Source organism: Talpa occidentalis, unplaced genomic scaffold (assembly GCF_014898055.3).
Source record: "Talpa occidentalis isolate TD23 unplaced genomic scaffold, MPIMG_talOcc4v2.1 talOcc4.15, whole genome shotgun sequence".
NCBI lineage: Eukaryota > Metazoa > Chordata > Mammalia > Eulipotyphla > Talpidae > Talpa > Talpa occidentalis.
In genome coordinates, this window is record NW_023601543.1 from 13,547,211 (window position 1) to 13,564,080 (window position 16,870).

The 16,870-nt window shown below is 43.4% G+C and overlaps 1 protein-coding gene across 1 annotated transcript; it reads right to left on the minus strand.

The window, feature by feature from the left end:
* Positions 1-256: 256 nt before the first annotated feature.
* LOC119245894 (U6 snRNA-associated Sm-like protein LSm2) lies at positions 257-966 on the minus strand. The gene has a single exon (XM_037511932.2). It carries the CDS (start codon positions 886-888, stop codon positions 601-603), a length of 288 nt encoding a protein of 95 aa, XP_037367829.1. The 5' UTR covers positions 889-966; the 3' UTR covers positions 257-600.
* Positions 967-16,870: the final 15,904 nt, after the last annotated feature.

The window sequence follows — 16,870 nt, forward strand, 5'->3', positions numbered from 1 at the left end:
TAGAGAATGTGAACAAACATTGATAGTTTTAGCTGGATTGACCAAGAATAAAGAGAAGACAGTCTAATTAATAAAACAAAAAAGTAAATGTTGGGGCAGTACTGGTATCCTTACAGCATTAAAATAAGGAATATAAGAGAAAACTGAAAAATTGTACACAAAGAATGATGATCTAGACAACACTTTTTTTTTTATCCCTTGCAAGCATTATGTCTTTTTTTTTTTTTTTTTTTTTTTTTTTTTTTTCAAATTTGGATCATAAATTTTATTCCCGATGCGGGACAGATCCTTCCATCCCCAAAATGAATCACCAGCTGCCCTGGAGAGATCTAGGAGATTCTCTGTCTCCAGGGAAGGAATGAGAAAGGCAGGAACCAGAGACAGGGAAGTCTGCAGTTCTCCAGCCTACTTATCCTCCCCTTCTCAACAAAGGATTAGTTGCTCCCCATTATTAACCCTCTAATCTACTCACCCCTCAAAAAAAACACCTTCACTCTTCAATAATAACAAAACACACCACCTCAAGTATGCAGGGGAGGGGTTCTGGGATGGGACACAGGTTAAAGGTCATCAATGGAAGGGGCAGGGGAAAAGGAGCCATCACTGTTTCTGCTGCAGGGCCTCCTTCCTGGCCGCATCCTGGAGCAACTGTGTGTCAACTTCATCTGCGGGCAGCTGTACATAGCGGACCACTGAGCCCCGGATGAAGCAGTTCTTCACTGATAACATGTGAGGGTATTTCTCAGGGTCTGTGACACTGATGTCTGTCAGTTTGATATTGAGATACTGATCCACAGAATGGAGTGTTCCACAGATGCTCAGGTCATTCTTGAGTTCCACCACCACATCCTTGCCCACAAGGGACTTGAAAAAGGAATAGAAGAGCATGGTGCTCGCGCCGCGGGCTGCCGGCCGGACCGGGAAAGCGAGAACCGGGCCGCGGGCCGCAGGCCAGGCGGGAACCCGAGTGCCGCCCCGCGCGTGGGAGGGGCGGGGTCGCGCAGGCGCAGCCGGAAGCGCCGCGGAAAGCTGAGAGTAACGGAGAGCGTGCGGCGGCCCCGCCGCTCGCGGAAAGCAGGCCGGGGAGCGTCCAAGGAACGTGAAAGCCCGGCGCATTATGTCTTAATTATTGAGAAAACTTAACATATCCTTCCCTAAAAGAGAAACAGGGAAACACAGGCACAATAAAGTTATACAAAGGAGTTTAAGTCTATAACGTGCGAAGTGCTTGTATTCCAATATTAAGTCATGACAGTGTTAACACAAGTGAGTGTCCTATCTAAATTTTCCCATCTAATTGAAATTTATATTTATTTAACTATGTGTGTTCCTGAGACATTGTCTGGCAATCATTATTGATTGCCATCTAAACACACTCTCATGGCTCCCCAATGTGTGCCTCAGACTTAACATGCAAGGCTTGGTTGGTACCTTGGCCAGAATATGGAATAGGACTTCCAGGAACCCGGTAAGTGAGCATGTTCTATAACCACTTGATTTGCTGCCTAGATTTGCACTTCTGCAAGCCCCTTATGTGTAATCATTTTCTTTTTTATCTTAGGTACTTGGATACTACAAAACAATTTGATAGCATGAGAAAATGCTGGGGATGTAATGCTGAATGAAGAAGAGATGCCAAGAGACGACTTGGTCAAGTAGAAATTGAAATCTGGGAAAGAGAAGAAGCCTCCGTGATGAGGGTCTGTGGATTAGATCTGTCAGATAACTGAGGGAAACGGAAAGCTAAACACTGAGTGTGGGCAGGTTTTCTCAAATTGAGCACCAAGGCAAACAAGGCAGCCATATTTCCTTTGTTTCTAAATTGAGTTTTTTCAAACTCGAAGGGCGGGAGAAAAATGCTTGGAGGCTGAACTAATGGTCTTTGCAGGACAATACCGCCATCTTGCGGAGTAAGTTCCATAAATCCCATCATAAACAGTTCTGCACACGAGCAAGTGCAATTAAGGTAGGTCAGGCCAGCTTGAGGCTGAACAGATCTGGAGCCCAAACCTGGTCTCACTGCCTTTTTCTCTGTGGCCTGGGAGCAGCAGTGGACAAAGCCAGGGCTTTGGTGTGGTGTGTGATAAATGACATGATAGGGGCCTAGACCCGGCCAGCTGCTGCCAGGAAGTCCAGACACAGGAAAGAGGGACATGGGGTTTTAGTTACCTAAACTTTTGGCCAGGATTTAGACCCCATTGCAGGTCCTTGAGATAATTTTTCTTGTGACTGTGATTTTTGGAGTTGTAGGCATGGTTTGAAATCTCAACCCACAAGGCGATTCCACCTTGACATAAAGGTTATGCAGTTGACATAAATGATGTCAGTTGAAATGGGTTGTTCATGTGTCTGGAATTCCTTGATGTCAGGATTGTTGTGTTCATCTCTGCTCCTGTCTAATAGAGGCCATGGGCCTGGCAGTGGTTGGAAGCCCAAGGAAGTCACTCCTGGTCAAATCCAGTGGTAGAGCTAAGGATTTTCATTGATGTTTCTTTCATAAGAATGGAGGGGGGATGATTCTTTCATTCCAGTTTTTGATGGATTTGCTCAGTTGTGCTACATCTTGTAGGCCCTTTAGCCTGAAAGTCTGAATTCCATTCTCTTTGTCTTGATAGGCAGAGATTTAGTCCCTGCCTGTGATTTAGGGGAGAAAAGCAAACTCTTAGATGTTGAGGATCAAAGCATATTTTCTGATACCAGATAAGAAAAATGGCAAAGTAAAGTGTGCTTCGTGGTCCTTCTAACTTATGTCATAAATTTGAACCAAAGTTACAAACATTTGTGAATTCTGCAGAGCCAATTATGCACATTGGGATGTATGTATAGATTTGAACAAAACAACTAGCATTGTCTTCTTTTCCAAGCAATGTTTTTGGGGGTGTGCTTTCAAGTTTCACTTGTAAATATAATGAAGACTTGAAATGTTATATGGCACAAAGGGAACGTGGACACCAGGGCTAACAAGGAGCAGGTTTAAATGCACCAACGCTGACTCATCAAATTCATATCTCAAGGCTGAACCCTGTTTGTAGGAAGACAGTGGCTTATATACACTTTCAGTTTCTACAAGGTTCTGGGTGGGTTTGCATTGGCAGCTGTACATGGTCAGATATGACGTGGCTACATACCAAGAGGTGAGTCGTATGGTTGCATACCTAGGAGGGAGTAAAGGTCAGTAGTCATGGGACTGCTCAGGTGCATTCTGCCTCATGGCAGTACTTGGTGTAACATGAAGTAAGATTCATATCAGGGACTACGTTGCATACCAGGAACTGAGCAAAATGTTGTTACTAAGAACCTCAGGCTGCTTATCTCAGGTCACCCTGCTTCAGAAATAGTGACAAAGCTTAGTTTTGATAATATTCAGTATAATGTTACATACTCTATAAAAGACACAGCACTGTTTACAGGACAGAGGTGGATGCCCTGTGAAAATGCTAGACCAGTAACGTTAAAATGAAGAAAAACTGATCTGCAGAGACTATTGTAGGTGCAAATTCAGTTTCTGAAACATATGATGCTTGATGAAGGTGGGTAGATTTAGATGTCCCGCGGGATTTCTGATGGAAACCACAAGCAAATATGCAGCAGTGTGAGCAGGTTTTCCTAGCAGGGCAAAATGTAAGGCAGACAGACTTCCTGGTACCATTGTCTTCTGGTCGTATTTTTTTCAGGCAGGATGGGTGGGAGAAGCGGAAGCCAGGCTAAGATTTGCGGCCCTATCAAGCCCTTACTGCCATCGTGAGGACAAAGTTTATTTTATTTTATTTTTTAATTTTTTTTAAAATAAATTTTATTTTTATATTCCCCATACAATTACGATCCCCTTATTTTGACCCCAATCCCTCCCCTCCCCGCCCCCCACCCCCCGTAGAGTGTCTCTGGTTCATAGTTTTTTGTTGATTTTGATTAAAAACAAATTTTTTCTAGCTTCCTCTAGAGAGAGACGCCAACCAGGAGGCTTGTAGCAGCCTTGTCTGGAGACCCATTGCTTGGAACTAGGAGGTCCTGAATAGAAGTGGAACCCCCATGTGAGCAAAGAAGGGTTAGAGCTTCTAGTAGCAGATGCGCGTGAACAAGAGGGAACCAAAAACAGTAAAAAGATGGAAGATAAAACTACATTTTGAAAACTGCACATATGAACATGGTATATTTTATGTTATGTGAATTTTATCTATTAAAAAGTGGCAATGTTTTCGAACATATCAGTATTTGAAAGACTTATCAATAATATTTGAAAATCATCCAAGCTGTAAGTGAAGAAAACTTTACATTGAGGATCATGGTGGTACAGGGAAATTTGAAAATTTTATAAAAGTACATATTATATCCACATAGGGAATTGCTAAAACATAGCAAGGTCATATTAAAGCAATATTTTTCTCATAGTGATTGACTTACCATGAATTTTTGACATAATTACTTAAATGAGTTCTCTAGAATAAAATATTTAAAAAATTCAAGTATTCTAAAAAATGCAAAGAAGTGGGATGTATGCAAATAATAGAAGGTTGTGTTGAAGACTTTGTGCAAAAGTACCAATAGCTTCTGTGTCTTTGTTACTAGTGAGAAAATAATAGAAAACTAATAAATCCCTAAGTGAAAATGAAAAATGATGACAAACCTAGTGAAGTCACAGAAACAGTTGAAGGCCATTTAGTAACATGGAAGATGTTTATGTAGCAATATTAAATGATGGCAACATAAGAAAAACACACATGTCCCGTGGAATTTATAATCACTTTAAATATGAATCACTCCAACTAGGTTTGTATAACATTCAATCTTGAGAGTTATCTAGACAGTATTTTTAGAACTCCATCAAAAGACTGATTCCGACTCAATGCACAAGGCTATTGGACTGCATAATAACTTTTCTGTCCACAGTGGACAATATATTCTACTGTGGCCCCCAAATTCCTATTGCCCAGTGATGTGGCTGCACAAGCCCAGTGTACAATAGGAGCAATAAGTTGTGGATGACTCAGCTCCTCTTCCAAGATGGCTTCCTGAATTGCTTTGCTAGCAAATGGAGAATAATACATATTCTATGACATTCACAGAGCCATGAAATCACTTATGATGTTTCTCAGAACATATTCCTGCCGTTAAGTGGCGCATGGCTGTAACACGGAGACTCTAGATGATAACCATGTGGCCAAGTGCTCTACAATGTTGAATGAAGAAAGCAGTGATAGAACGACTTGGTCAAGCAGAAATTGAAATCTGGAGAAGATGCATATATAATTAGCATCTGTGGGTTAGATTGCAGTCAGCTAACTGAGGGAAACCAACAGCTAAATGCTAAGAGTATAATCAATGATTTTCTTCAAGCTGAGCAAAAACAAGGCAGCCAAACTTTCAGTGACTGTCTCTAAATTGAGGTTTTTTTTTTTTTTTTAACTCGAATGGCGGGAGGCAAATGTGTGGAGGCTGGTGCAATGTTTTTTTTTTCTTGGACAATACCGCCATCTTGCGGAATAAGTTTCCTAACTCCCTTCATGAAAGGTCCTCCACATAAGGCCTAGCAGTCCAGGAAGATCAGGCCAATTGAAAGCTGAACAGGCCTGACCTCTCTACATTTTTCTCTGTGGCCTGGGTGGGGCAGTGGACAAAATGTAGTGTGCCATAAATGACATGACTGGCCAAGACTCAGCCAGCTGCTGCCAGGAAGTCCAGGCACAGGAAGAGGGGGTGGGGTTTCAGTTTCCTAACATTTCGGCCAGGACTTCGAGCCCAGTGCAGGCCCTTGGGGCCATTTGCCCTGTGAAGGTGTGGTTTGTTTTATTAAACAAGGAAATCAGGGCAGTTTTATTTATGATAGCAATATATTACCCTCTGCCCATACGCATGTGGGTGAGTAAAGGATTGAGCCCAGCCCTTATTCTTTTCCTTGGGGCTCCAGGGAGCAAACTTCTGTGGTTTCTACCACATCCCTTAGTTCATTTCCTCAAACTCTTCCAAAATGTCTTCAGACAAGATCTGCTTGTGCTTTTCCACACACAGGCTAATGAAGCTTGTGTCTCTAGGATGAGGTTACTTGTGTTTGTAGTAGTTTGAATGGAGTTTTGCTATGTTCTCATAGCAAACTATGATCACAGGCCTCAGGCTCTGCAATGTGAATGTTCTCTCCCTTCCTAAGTCCTATGTTATTTGCTGATACAGGTAAGCTTCCAAGTCCTGGTCTCCACTGTCCATTCCTTACAGAGCCTAAGCAAATGCTCGTATTGGCTAACCACCATTTTGGTTACCCTGGAGTTTTAGGTGGGTTATCTGTGTCTGTTGTGGAGCCTGTGCCCATTGTGACTGGAATACAAAAGACAATGGCCAGGCCAATGCAAGGTAGCATAGTGTCATGGGTGTAGCCAGTGTCATGGGTGGAGTTGAGGCAACCAGAAGTCAAGAGTACTATTGCCTGGAACAGGAAGGACCTGTATAGAAGGATTGGGGATACACTGACAGGCCAAAGTGAAAAAGAACATATTCTAAGGGACTGGAACTGCTCAAATGGATGAAAACCAAGAATGTAAGGGAAAGCGTTGAGATATTCCCTGAGCCATCCAACTATCAGCTTATTTGCTGGAAATAAAATCACACTGGTGGGCAAAAGCTTGGTTAGATAATGAAAGTGAGGATTTGAACCTAGGGAGCAGTCTTAACAGATTTGACTAATTATTCTTGACAGGGGCCTTCTAGCTAATTTGTTTTGAATTAAATGTGTGTGGGTACTAACTGTGCAGAGGAAGGCAGTACTGGTATTTAATTTTTGCTAAAGAATGTTCTGTAGAGATGCAAAGGTGAAAGGACTGGCTTTATCATAGGCATCAGATTTTGTATGCCTGTTACAGATTTCAAGTCTATGCAGATGGCCTTGCTCTCCTCTCTGCCAGGTCAGGGAGGGGTTATTACCCAGAACATTTTATAGTATGTTTACAAGGTGTAGCGGGGTTGCAAATTCATTATGAAGCTCAGGGTAAATTCCTTTGTCCTGACAGGATCCTCCTGTGTCAAAGCAATGTTTTAAGTGTATAGTTCCACATTTTACTATACAGTAGTCCCTTTCCCTCCTAATGCACGGAGGGTACTTTCTAAGACCCCCAGTGGATGCCTGAAATTGTGGCTAGTACCAAATCTTATATATACTATGTTTTTTCTTATATATACACATGATAAGGCAAACAGTTACAAGGGTACCCTGGAATAAAAGTTATGTGAATGTGGCCTTTCTCAAAATATTATAGGTAATATTTTCACAGTGTGGTTGACATGTAACCATGTAACCATAGGAAGTGAAACCATGGATAAGGGCACTATTGTGATAGCTGGTGTGAAATGTGAGAAAGAAGGCTTCTTATTGATAGCGTTCATGTGACTACATGCTCCTCAGTACTTTTTAGACTAAGTGCCTGGTCTGATCCAAACATAAGTTCAAATGTTCAAATTTAGAATAGATTTCTTTTCTTTTTTTTTTTTAAGGTTTATTTATTTATGTATACAAGAACTGGGGTACAGACCAGAGATGTGGGGGGTGTGTGTGTGTGAGAGAGAGAGGATTCACCAGAGACTGAGTGGGGAGCAGAACAGAGGATCCACTGAAATACACAGCTGAGGGGAGCAGCGGGCAAGACAGGAGAGGTCTGCTGTGCCATGTGGGTAGCTCCCTGGCCGGGGATTGAACTCGTGCTATAGTTGGCTGTGGATAGCTTCATATGTTGTATCTTAACCCCTTGCGCCACCAGGGAGGCCTAGATTTATTTTCTTAATGTGAAATTAAAGTAAGCAATATGTACATCCATGCTGAAATTTATGATATAGATAATCCAAAACTTTATCAGTTGTTTTAACAGGCTTTAAGATAGAACATTTCTTCTTTATCATCACATTGCTTTCTGGGGGATTTCTGGTTTTCTTTCATTCTTAATTTCTTTTTTTTTTTTTAAGATTTATTTCTTTATGTATACAAGATGGCAGGTGAAGATGGCATGTTTAAGGTTTCATTTTGACTTCAGAGTGAATCTTTCTCCTCAGACTGCACAACACACAAGGCAGCCTTGTTTTCCTGGTGCCTTTGTATTAGTAACGCTTTTTTTCCAGACTCTTTGGGCGGGAGAAGAACACGCAGAACAGAAACTTTTCGCATAGCTGCAAAGCTACTGCCATCGTGCGGACATAATTTGAAGACACGCAAAGCTGTTGCACTTCCCTTCCTAGGAGGCCACCATTTAAGAAAGGCCAGGCCTGTGAGGCAGTAGAATACGATTTACAAGCATCAGACAGTTCTCTATGATCTTTGAACAGGCCTCTCTGTCATAATGACACTTTAGCCACAAGCGACCCATCCGCGTAGCACACGGACCTTACCAGCCAACTGTGGTACAGGGGCAGGTACTCAGACAATGCCTAGCGCCTGCATCTCTCTTTAGGTGCATTGTCATCCCTTGAAGAAGATAATTGGTTGGCTTTGGAAGTTCTGGATGATACAGAACGAGATGCCAGGTGAAGATGGCGTGTTTAAGGTTTCACTTCGATTTCAGAGTGAATCTTTCTCCTCAGACTGCACAACACACAAGGCAGCCATATTTCCCCGGTGCCTTTGTCTTAGTGGTGCTTTTTTTCCAGACTGTTTGGGCGGGAGAAGAACGCGCAGAACAGAATCTTTTCGCACAGCTGCAACGCTACTGCCATCGTGCGGACATAATTTGAAGACATGCAAAACTTGCATTTCCCTTCCCATTGGACTGTCACTCAAAAGGCCACACCTGTGCGTAAGTAGCCTGACTTCCAAGCATCAGGTAATTCTCCATGTGCTTGGAACAGGCCTCTCGGTCACGCTCGACCCTTCAGCCACAAGCGACCCATCCGCGTAGCACACGGACCTTACCAGCCAACTGTGGTACAGGGGCCGGTACTCAGACGATGCCTAGCGCCTGCATCTGTCTTTAGGTGCATTGTCATCCCTTCAAGAAGATAATTGGTTGCCTTTGGAAGTTCTGGATGATACAGAACGAGATGCCAGGCGAAGATGGCGTGTTTAAGGTTTCACTTTGATTTCAGAGTGAATCTTTCTCCTCAGACTGCACAACACTCAAGGCAGCCATGTTTCCCCGGTGCCTTTGTCTTGGTGGTGCTTTTTTTCCAGACTCTTTGGGCGGGAGAAAAACACGCAGAACAGGAACTTCTCGCATAGCTGCAACGCTACTGCCATCGTGCGGACATAATTTGAAGACACGCAAAGCTGTTGCACTTCCCTTCCTATGAGGCCACCATTTAAGAAAGGCCGGCCCTGTAAGGCAGTAGAATACGATTTACAAGCATCAGACAGTTCTCTATGTTTTTGGAACAGGCCTCTCGGTCACGCTCGACCCTTCAGCCACAGGCGACCCATCCGCGTAGCACACGGACCTTACCAGCCAACTGTGGTACAGGGGCAGGTACTCAGACAATGCCTAGCGCCTGCATCTGTCTTTAGGTGCATTGTCATCCCTTCAAGAAGATAATTGGTTGGCTTTGGAAGTTCTGGATGATACAGAACGAGATGCCAGGCGAAGATGGCGTGTTTAAGGTTTCACTTTGATTTCAGAGTGAATCTTTCTCCTCAGACTGCACAACACTCAAGGCAGCCATATTTCCCGGTGCCTTTGTCTGAGTGGCGCTTTTTTTCCCAGACTGTTTGGGCGGGAGAAGAATGCACAGAACAGAAACTTTTCGCATAGCTGCAACGCTACTGCCATCATGCGGACATAATTTGAAGACACGCAAAACTGTTGCATTTCCCTTCCCACTGGCCTATCATTTAAATGGCCACACCTGTGCGTAAGTAGCATCTAACTTACAAGCATCAGATCATTCTCCATGTGCTTGGAACAGGCCTCTCAGTCACGCTCGACCCTTCAGCCACAAGCGACCCCATCTCCATAGCACACTGAACCGAAACCGCTAACTCTTGGTACTGGGGAGGATCTGGAGACAATGCATAGAGCCTGCACTTGTCTTTAGGTGCATTGTCATCCCTTGAAGAAGATAATTGGTTGCCTTTGAAGTTCTGGATGATACATAAAACTGAGTGAAGTAAATTAGATTCAGACAGGTCGGTTGGAATTTGATTTCTAAAGGAAAACGATGCCTGGTGAAGATGGCTTGTTTAAAGTTTCACTTTTGTTTATTTATTTATTTATTTATTTATTTATTTATTTATTTATGTATGTAAGCACTGGGTACAGTCAGAAGTGCGGGAGGGTGAGAGAATTCACCAGAGCCAGAGCGGGGAGCAGAATAGGCAGAAGGACCGAAGTACACTGCTGAGGAGAGCAGCGGGCGGCAGGAGAGGTCTGCGTGCCATGTGGGACCCTCCTCCGGTGGCCGGGGAGCAGCCGGGGATCGAACCGGCGCTGCAGAGGCCGCGGGCAGCTTCGCAACCCAGCGCTCAACCGCTGCGCCACCGGGGAGGCCCTAAAGTTTCACTTTTGATTTCAGAGGCAAACCAAAAGCAAAAATACAGGACTATGAATAAGTCTATTCGGAATTGGACCAGAAAAAAGGCAGCCATATTTCCTGGTGCCTTTGTTAGGGAGCTTTTTTCAGATTGTTTGAGCAGGAGAACTGGGACAAGCAGGAACTTTTCATATAGCTGCAATGCTACTGCCATCATGTGGAAATAATTTCAAAATATGTGAAGCTGTACACCTCATATCCTGTCAGACAGCCTCTTAAGGATAGGGCTGTATGGAAATAGAACAAGCTTGCACTGGAAGCTAGGATTTCTCTCCTTCGCAAGGCTTTGCAAGAGACACAGATATCGGCAGTAATTTAGTGTAGAACATTGGCAAATACACCAAGAACTGACCTGAAACTAGCCAGCAAATGACAGAAATTTTTGCTCTTAACAGGAAGTATGTGGCAGTGCCTGGGTTTCCTGATAGTATGGGTTGGACCAGAAGGCACCTAAAGACAAGTGCAGGCTCTATGCATTGTCTCCAGATCCTCCCCAGTACCAAGAGTTAGCTGTTTTGGTTCGGAGTGCTATGGAGATGGGGTCGCTTGTGGCTGAAGGGTCGAGCGTGACTGAGAGGCCTGTTCCAAGCACATGGAGAATGATCTGATACTTGTTAAGTTAGATGCTACTTAAGCACAGGTGTGGCCATTTAAATGATAGGCCAATGGGAAGGGAAATGCAACAGTTTTGCGTGTCTTCAAATTATGTCCGCACGATGGCAGTAGCGTTACAGGTATGTGAAAAGTTTCTGCTCTGTGCTTTCTTCTCCCGCCTAAAGAGTCTGGAAAAAAAGCGCCACTGAGACAAAGGCACCAGGGAAACATGGCTGCCTTGAGTGTTGTGCAGTCTGAGGAGAAAGATTCACTCTGAAATCAAAGTGAAACCTTAAACACGCCATCTTCGCCTGGCATCTCGTTCTGTATCATCCAGAACTTCCAAAGGCAACCAATTATCTTCTTGAAGGGATGGGAATGCACCTAAAGACAGATGCAGGCGCTAGGCATTGTCTGAGTACCTGCCCCTGTACCACAGTTAGCTGGTAAGGTCCGTGTGCTACGCCGATGGGTCGCTTGTGGCTGAAGGGTCGAGCGTGACCGAGAGGCCTGTTCCAAGCACATGGAGAATTACCTGATGCTTGTAAGTCATATGCTACTTACGCACAGGTGTGGCCTATTAAATGACAGGCCAATGGGAAGGGAAATACAAGTTTTGCGTGTCTTCAAATTATGTCCGCACGATGGCAGTAGCGTTGTAGCTATGTGAAAAGACTCTGTTCTGCGCGTTCTTCTCCCGCCCAAACAGTCTGGAAAAAAAAGCGCCACTAAGAGAAAGCACCAGGGAAACATGGCTGCCTTGTGTGTTGTGCTGAGGAGAAAGATTCACTCTGAAATCAAAGTGAAGCCTTAAACACGCCATCTTCACCTGGCATCTCGTTTTGTATCATCCAGAACTTCCAAAGCCAACCAATTATTTTCTTCAAGGGTTGAGAATGCAGCTAAAGACAGATGCAGGCTCTAGGCATTGTCTGAGTACCTGCCCCTGTACCACAGTTGACTGGTAAGGTCCGTGTGCTACGCGGATGGGTCGCTTGTGGCTGAAGTGTCATTATGACCGAGAGGCCTGTTCCAAAAACATAGAGAACTGTCTGATGCTTGTAAATCGTATTCTACTGCCTCACAGGTCTGGCCTTTGTTAAATGGTGGTCTCATAGGAAGAGAAGTGCAACAGCTTTGCGTGTCTTCAAATTATGTCCGCACGATGGCAGTAGCGTTGCAGCTGTGCGAAAAGGCGCTTTCTTCTCCCGCCCAAACAGTCTGGAAAAAAAGCGCCACTAAGACAAAGGTACCGGGGAAACATGGCTGCCTTGTATGTTATGCAGTCTGAGGAGAAAGATTCACTCTGAAATCAAAGTGAAACCTTAAACACGCCATCTTCACCTGTCATCTCGTTCTGTATCATCCAGAACTTCCAAAGCCAACCAATTATCTTCTTCTAGGGATGACAATGCACCTAAAGACAGATGCAGGCGCTAGGCATTGTCTTTGAGTACCTGCCCCTGTACCACAGTTAGCTGGTAAGGTCCATGTGCTACACGATTGGGTCGCTTGTGTCTGAAGGGTCGAGAGTGACCGAGAGGCCTGTTCCAACCACATGGAGAATTACCTGATGCTTGTAAGTCAGAGTCTACTTACGCACAGGTGTGGCCTATTAAATGACAGGCCAATGGGAAGGGAAATACAAGTTTTGCGTGTCTTCAAATTATGTCCGCACGATGGCAGTAGCGTTGCAGCTGTGCGAAAAGGCGCTTTCTTCTCCCGCCCAAACAGTCTGGAAAAAAAGCGCCACTAAGACAAAGGCACCGGGGAAACATGGCTGCCTTGTGTGTTGTGCAGTCTGAGGAGAAAGATTCACTCTGAAGTCAAAATGAAACCTTAAACATGTCATCTTCACCTGGCATCTCGTTCTGTATCATCCAGAACTTCCAAAGCCAACCAATTATCTTCTTCAAGGGATGAGAATGTACCTAAGGACAGATGCAGGCGCTAGGCATTGTCTGAGTACCTGCCCCTATACCACAGTTGGCTGGTAAGGTCCCTGTGCTACGCGGATGGGTCGCTTGTGGCTGAAGGGTCGAGCTTGACCGAGAGGCCTGTTCCAACCACATGGAGAATTACGATGCTTGTAAGTCATAGTCCATTTACGCACTGGTGTGGCCTTTTAAATGACACAGGCCAATGGGAAGGGAAATGTAAGTTTTGCGTGTCTTCAAATTATGTCCGCACGATGGCAGTAGCGTTGCAGCTGTGCGAAAAGGCGCTTTCTTCTCCCGCCCAAACAGTCTGGAAAAAAAGCGCCACTAAGACAAAGGCACCGGGGAAACATGGCTGCTTTGTGTGTTGTGCAGTCTGAGGAGAAAGATTCACTCTGAAATCGAAGTGAAACCTTAAACATGCCATCTTCACCTGGCATCTCGTTCTGTATCATGTAGAACTTCCAAAGGCAACCAATGATCTTCTTGAAGGGATGAGAATGCAGCTAAAGACAGATGCAGGCTCTAGGCATTGTCTGAGTACCTGCCCCTGTACCACAGTTGGCCGGTAAGGTCCTTGTGCTACGCGGATGGGTCGCTTGTGTCTGAAGGGTCGAGCGTGACCGAGAGGCCTGTTCCAAGAACACGGAGAATTATCTGAAGCTTGTAAGTCGTATTCTACTACCTCACAGGTCTGGCCTTCCTTAAATGGTGGCCTCATAGGAAGGGAAGTGCAACAGCTTTGCGTGTCTTCAAATTATTTCTGCACGATGGCAGTAGCGTTGTAGCTGTGTGAAAAGTTACTAGTATGTGTGTTCTTCTCCCGCCCAAATAGTCTGGAAAAAAATAAAAGCACCCCTTAGAGACAAAGTCTAACAAGTTTACCTGTTTTCAACTTATTATTCCAAAATGTTGTTTAAATATTTATATAGGGCCTCCCCTGGTGGCACAGGTGGTTGAGCATAGGGCTGGGAAGCTGTCTGCAGCCTCCGCAGCTCGGGTTTGATCCGGGCCAGCCGGGGAGAATCCCACATGGCGCTGCAGACCTCTCCTGTCTCTCTGGCTGCTCCCCTCATCAGTGCTTTTGGTCTGTCTGCCTGTTCTGCTCCCCACTCTGTCTCTGGTGAATCCTCTCACCCTCCTGTGCATCTGGCCTGTACCCCAGCTATTGTATAAATAAAAAATTATGCAGGCTCTTTGGGCATATCATTCACTGCTTTATCTGCAGGGGGCTCCTTGACATACTTGGAGAAGCCACATATTTCTGTAGTCCGCATGAACTCTGGGCCTGGCCTCAGCATGTAATCGGAAAAAGCAAGTAACCGCAGTGAACACAACCTGCAAACAAAGGGCATTGTGATTGCTGGTGCCAATGTGTGGAGTCAGGAGTGGTAACCACCACTTTCCAGTGTCCTCTTGGGCTTCGCCTGAAGTGCCCAATTTGCTAGTTCTGGAGAGTGCAGAAAACTCCCGGGGAGAAGATGTAAAGCAGCAAAATGGACAGACAAAACTTGAGACAGCAATGGAATATGACAACACAAGGAGGGACTAATTCTCCAGAATCTAGCCACAAAGATATGGAAGATCTTAGAGAGCTTTGAGAGTTCAAAATTTCATGATAAAGTAATTCAAAGAAATAGAAGAAAAAGCAGAAAAAAGGAATGTCATGAAAGGCACAATTAATGAATAGAAAATAGAAATTGAAGATTTAAGGAGTGTAAGGGAGTTACAGGATGCAAGGAGTTATAGGAGATTAAAAAAAATTTTGCAGGAAGCAATGGAAGCAGACTAGACCAAAATGAAGGATTGAGTTAGTGACTTTGAAGATTGTAATGCACAAAGGACTCAGATAGAAGAAAAAAGAGAAATACAAAGACGAAAAATGAAACACTTTTGAGATCTGTCTCCATTAGGAAAACTGGTTTTACAAAAGGGAGGAGAAGGAAAAGGGAACAGATAACTAGAACCTGTTAAATGAAACAATAAAGGAAAACTTTCCAAACCTGGGGAAGGAACTAAAAGAACACCTGGTTATCTAGATGTAGAGACCTACACCATGCCCCATAATTATGAAACTACCAGGATTTCAAGACAAAGAATGAAAGAAGCTAAAGAAAAGAAGCAGGTAACACACAAAGCAAATCCCATCAAACTGACCTAAAACTTATCAAAGGGATATTTGTGGGTAAGGAGACGTGGAATGATATACTCAAAACACTTAATGATAAAAATTTCCATCCAAAAATAATATAGCCTCTAAAATTTCAGATATGAGGGAGAAATAAAGCCCTTCCCAGAGAAGTGTGAGCTGCGTGAGTTTGCCAACACTAGGCTTCCCCTACAAAAAATGTTGAAAAGACCTCTTCTATCTAAATCAGAGAGAAGAAAATTCACAAAAAAACTGAACAAGGAAGTAGAACTAGAAACCTAAAGAAAAAATGGCAATAACAAATCCTTATATTTTAATAATCATTCAAAATGTAAGTGTACTGAATTTGCTAATCAAAAGGCACAGAGTGGCTGTTTGAATCAGAAAACAAAACCGAACTTCTGTCTCCAGGATACCTTCTGAGTTCCAATGATAAACATATGTTCAAAATAATGGGCTATAAAGCAGTCCAATAAGCAAATCATATCACCCCCCCCCCAAAAAAAAAGGGCAGGAACAACCATACTTAGATAAAATAGACTTCCGGCTAAAAATGGTAATAAGAGACAGAAATGGATAAGTATTTTGATTTAGTGATCAACACCTCAGAAAGACATAGCACTCATCACTATATATTCACCAAATGAAAGAGCATAAAAGTATATGAAGCTGTTGTCAAATCTGAACTCGGATGTTGGCAGCAACACAGTAGTAGAAGACTTCAACACTCCACTTCAACCCATGTCCCCATCAACCAGACAGAAAATCAAAAAGGAAGCAACAGCTGAATAAACAGGCCAAATGGGTTTAATAGAGATTTATAGGATGGTGTAGTCCATGAAAGCTGAATACACATACTTCTCAAGTGCACACAAAGCATTCTGAAATACAGACTAATTGGATAACAAAACAAGCATCAGTAAATTCACGAAGACTGACATCATATCTAAGTATGTCCTCTGCTCAAACTAGAAATCAATTGCCAAAAGAAAGCAGGAAAAACTTTTATTATATGAAGGTTGAATCATAGATACCAAATAACCATGGATAAATGAGGAAATTGAAGAAACTTTAAAAATACCTGGAGACATGTATGAAAATGAAGACCCAACCTATCAGGACTTATAGGATACAGTAAAAGCAGTGCTAAGAAGGAAGTATATAGCAATACAGAACTATATTGAGAAACAACAGCTCAAAATAAATAACCTTACCACTTAAGGAACTAACTAGAAAAAGTAGAACAAACAAAACCAAAAGCCTGAAGAAAAAGGAAAATATAAATATTTGAGAAGTTAATGAAATAGAAATAAAATAGGAAAGTCAAAGATCAGTGAAACCAAAAGTAAACATAATGGCCTTATTCCTTCCCCTTTACTTCTTGAAGATCTAGGAATTCTATACTTTTAGTAAGCTGCTACTGGCATCAGACACCTGCAACTAAGTTCCTGGAAGAGGGAACTAGGAAGACAGGTTTTATGCTCAGTTTGTGAACAGTTTCAGTTATGAGAGGGTACAGTGAGGCATTTTATTCCCAGGCTGACCTCACACTCAAGACAGTCACAGAAGGTGAATCCTGAAACAGAGCCTTTGTTCCACACACACTCAAGTTCCTGGAAAAAAAACAACAACCCCAAACTAGGAATATGTACTATCTACTGGGGGGAAAAAAAGCAAATACTAAAAATGGGAAAAACTT

Excerpts from the sequence above, each read along its gene's own strand:
- LOC119245894 (XM_037511932.2), bottom strand. The coding sequence starts at position 888 with ATGCTCTTCTATTCCTTTTTCAAGTCCCTTGTGGGCAAGGATGTGGTG.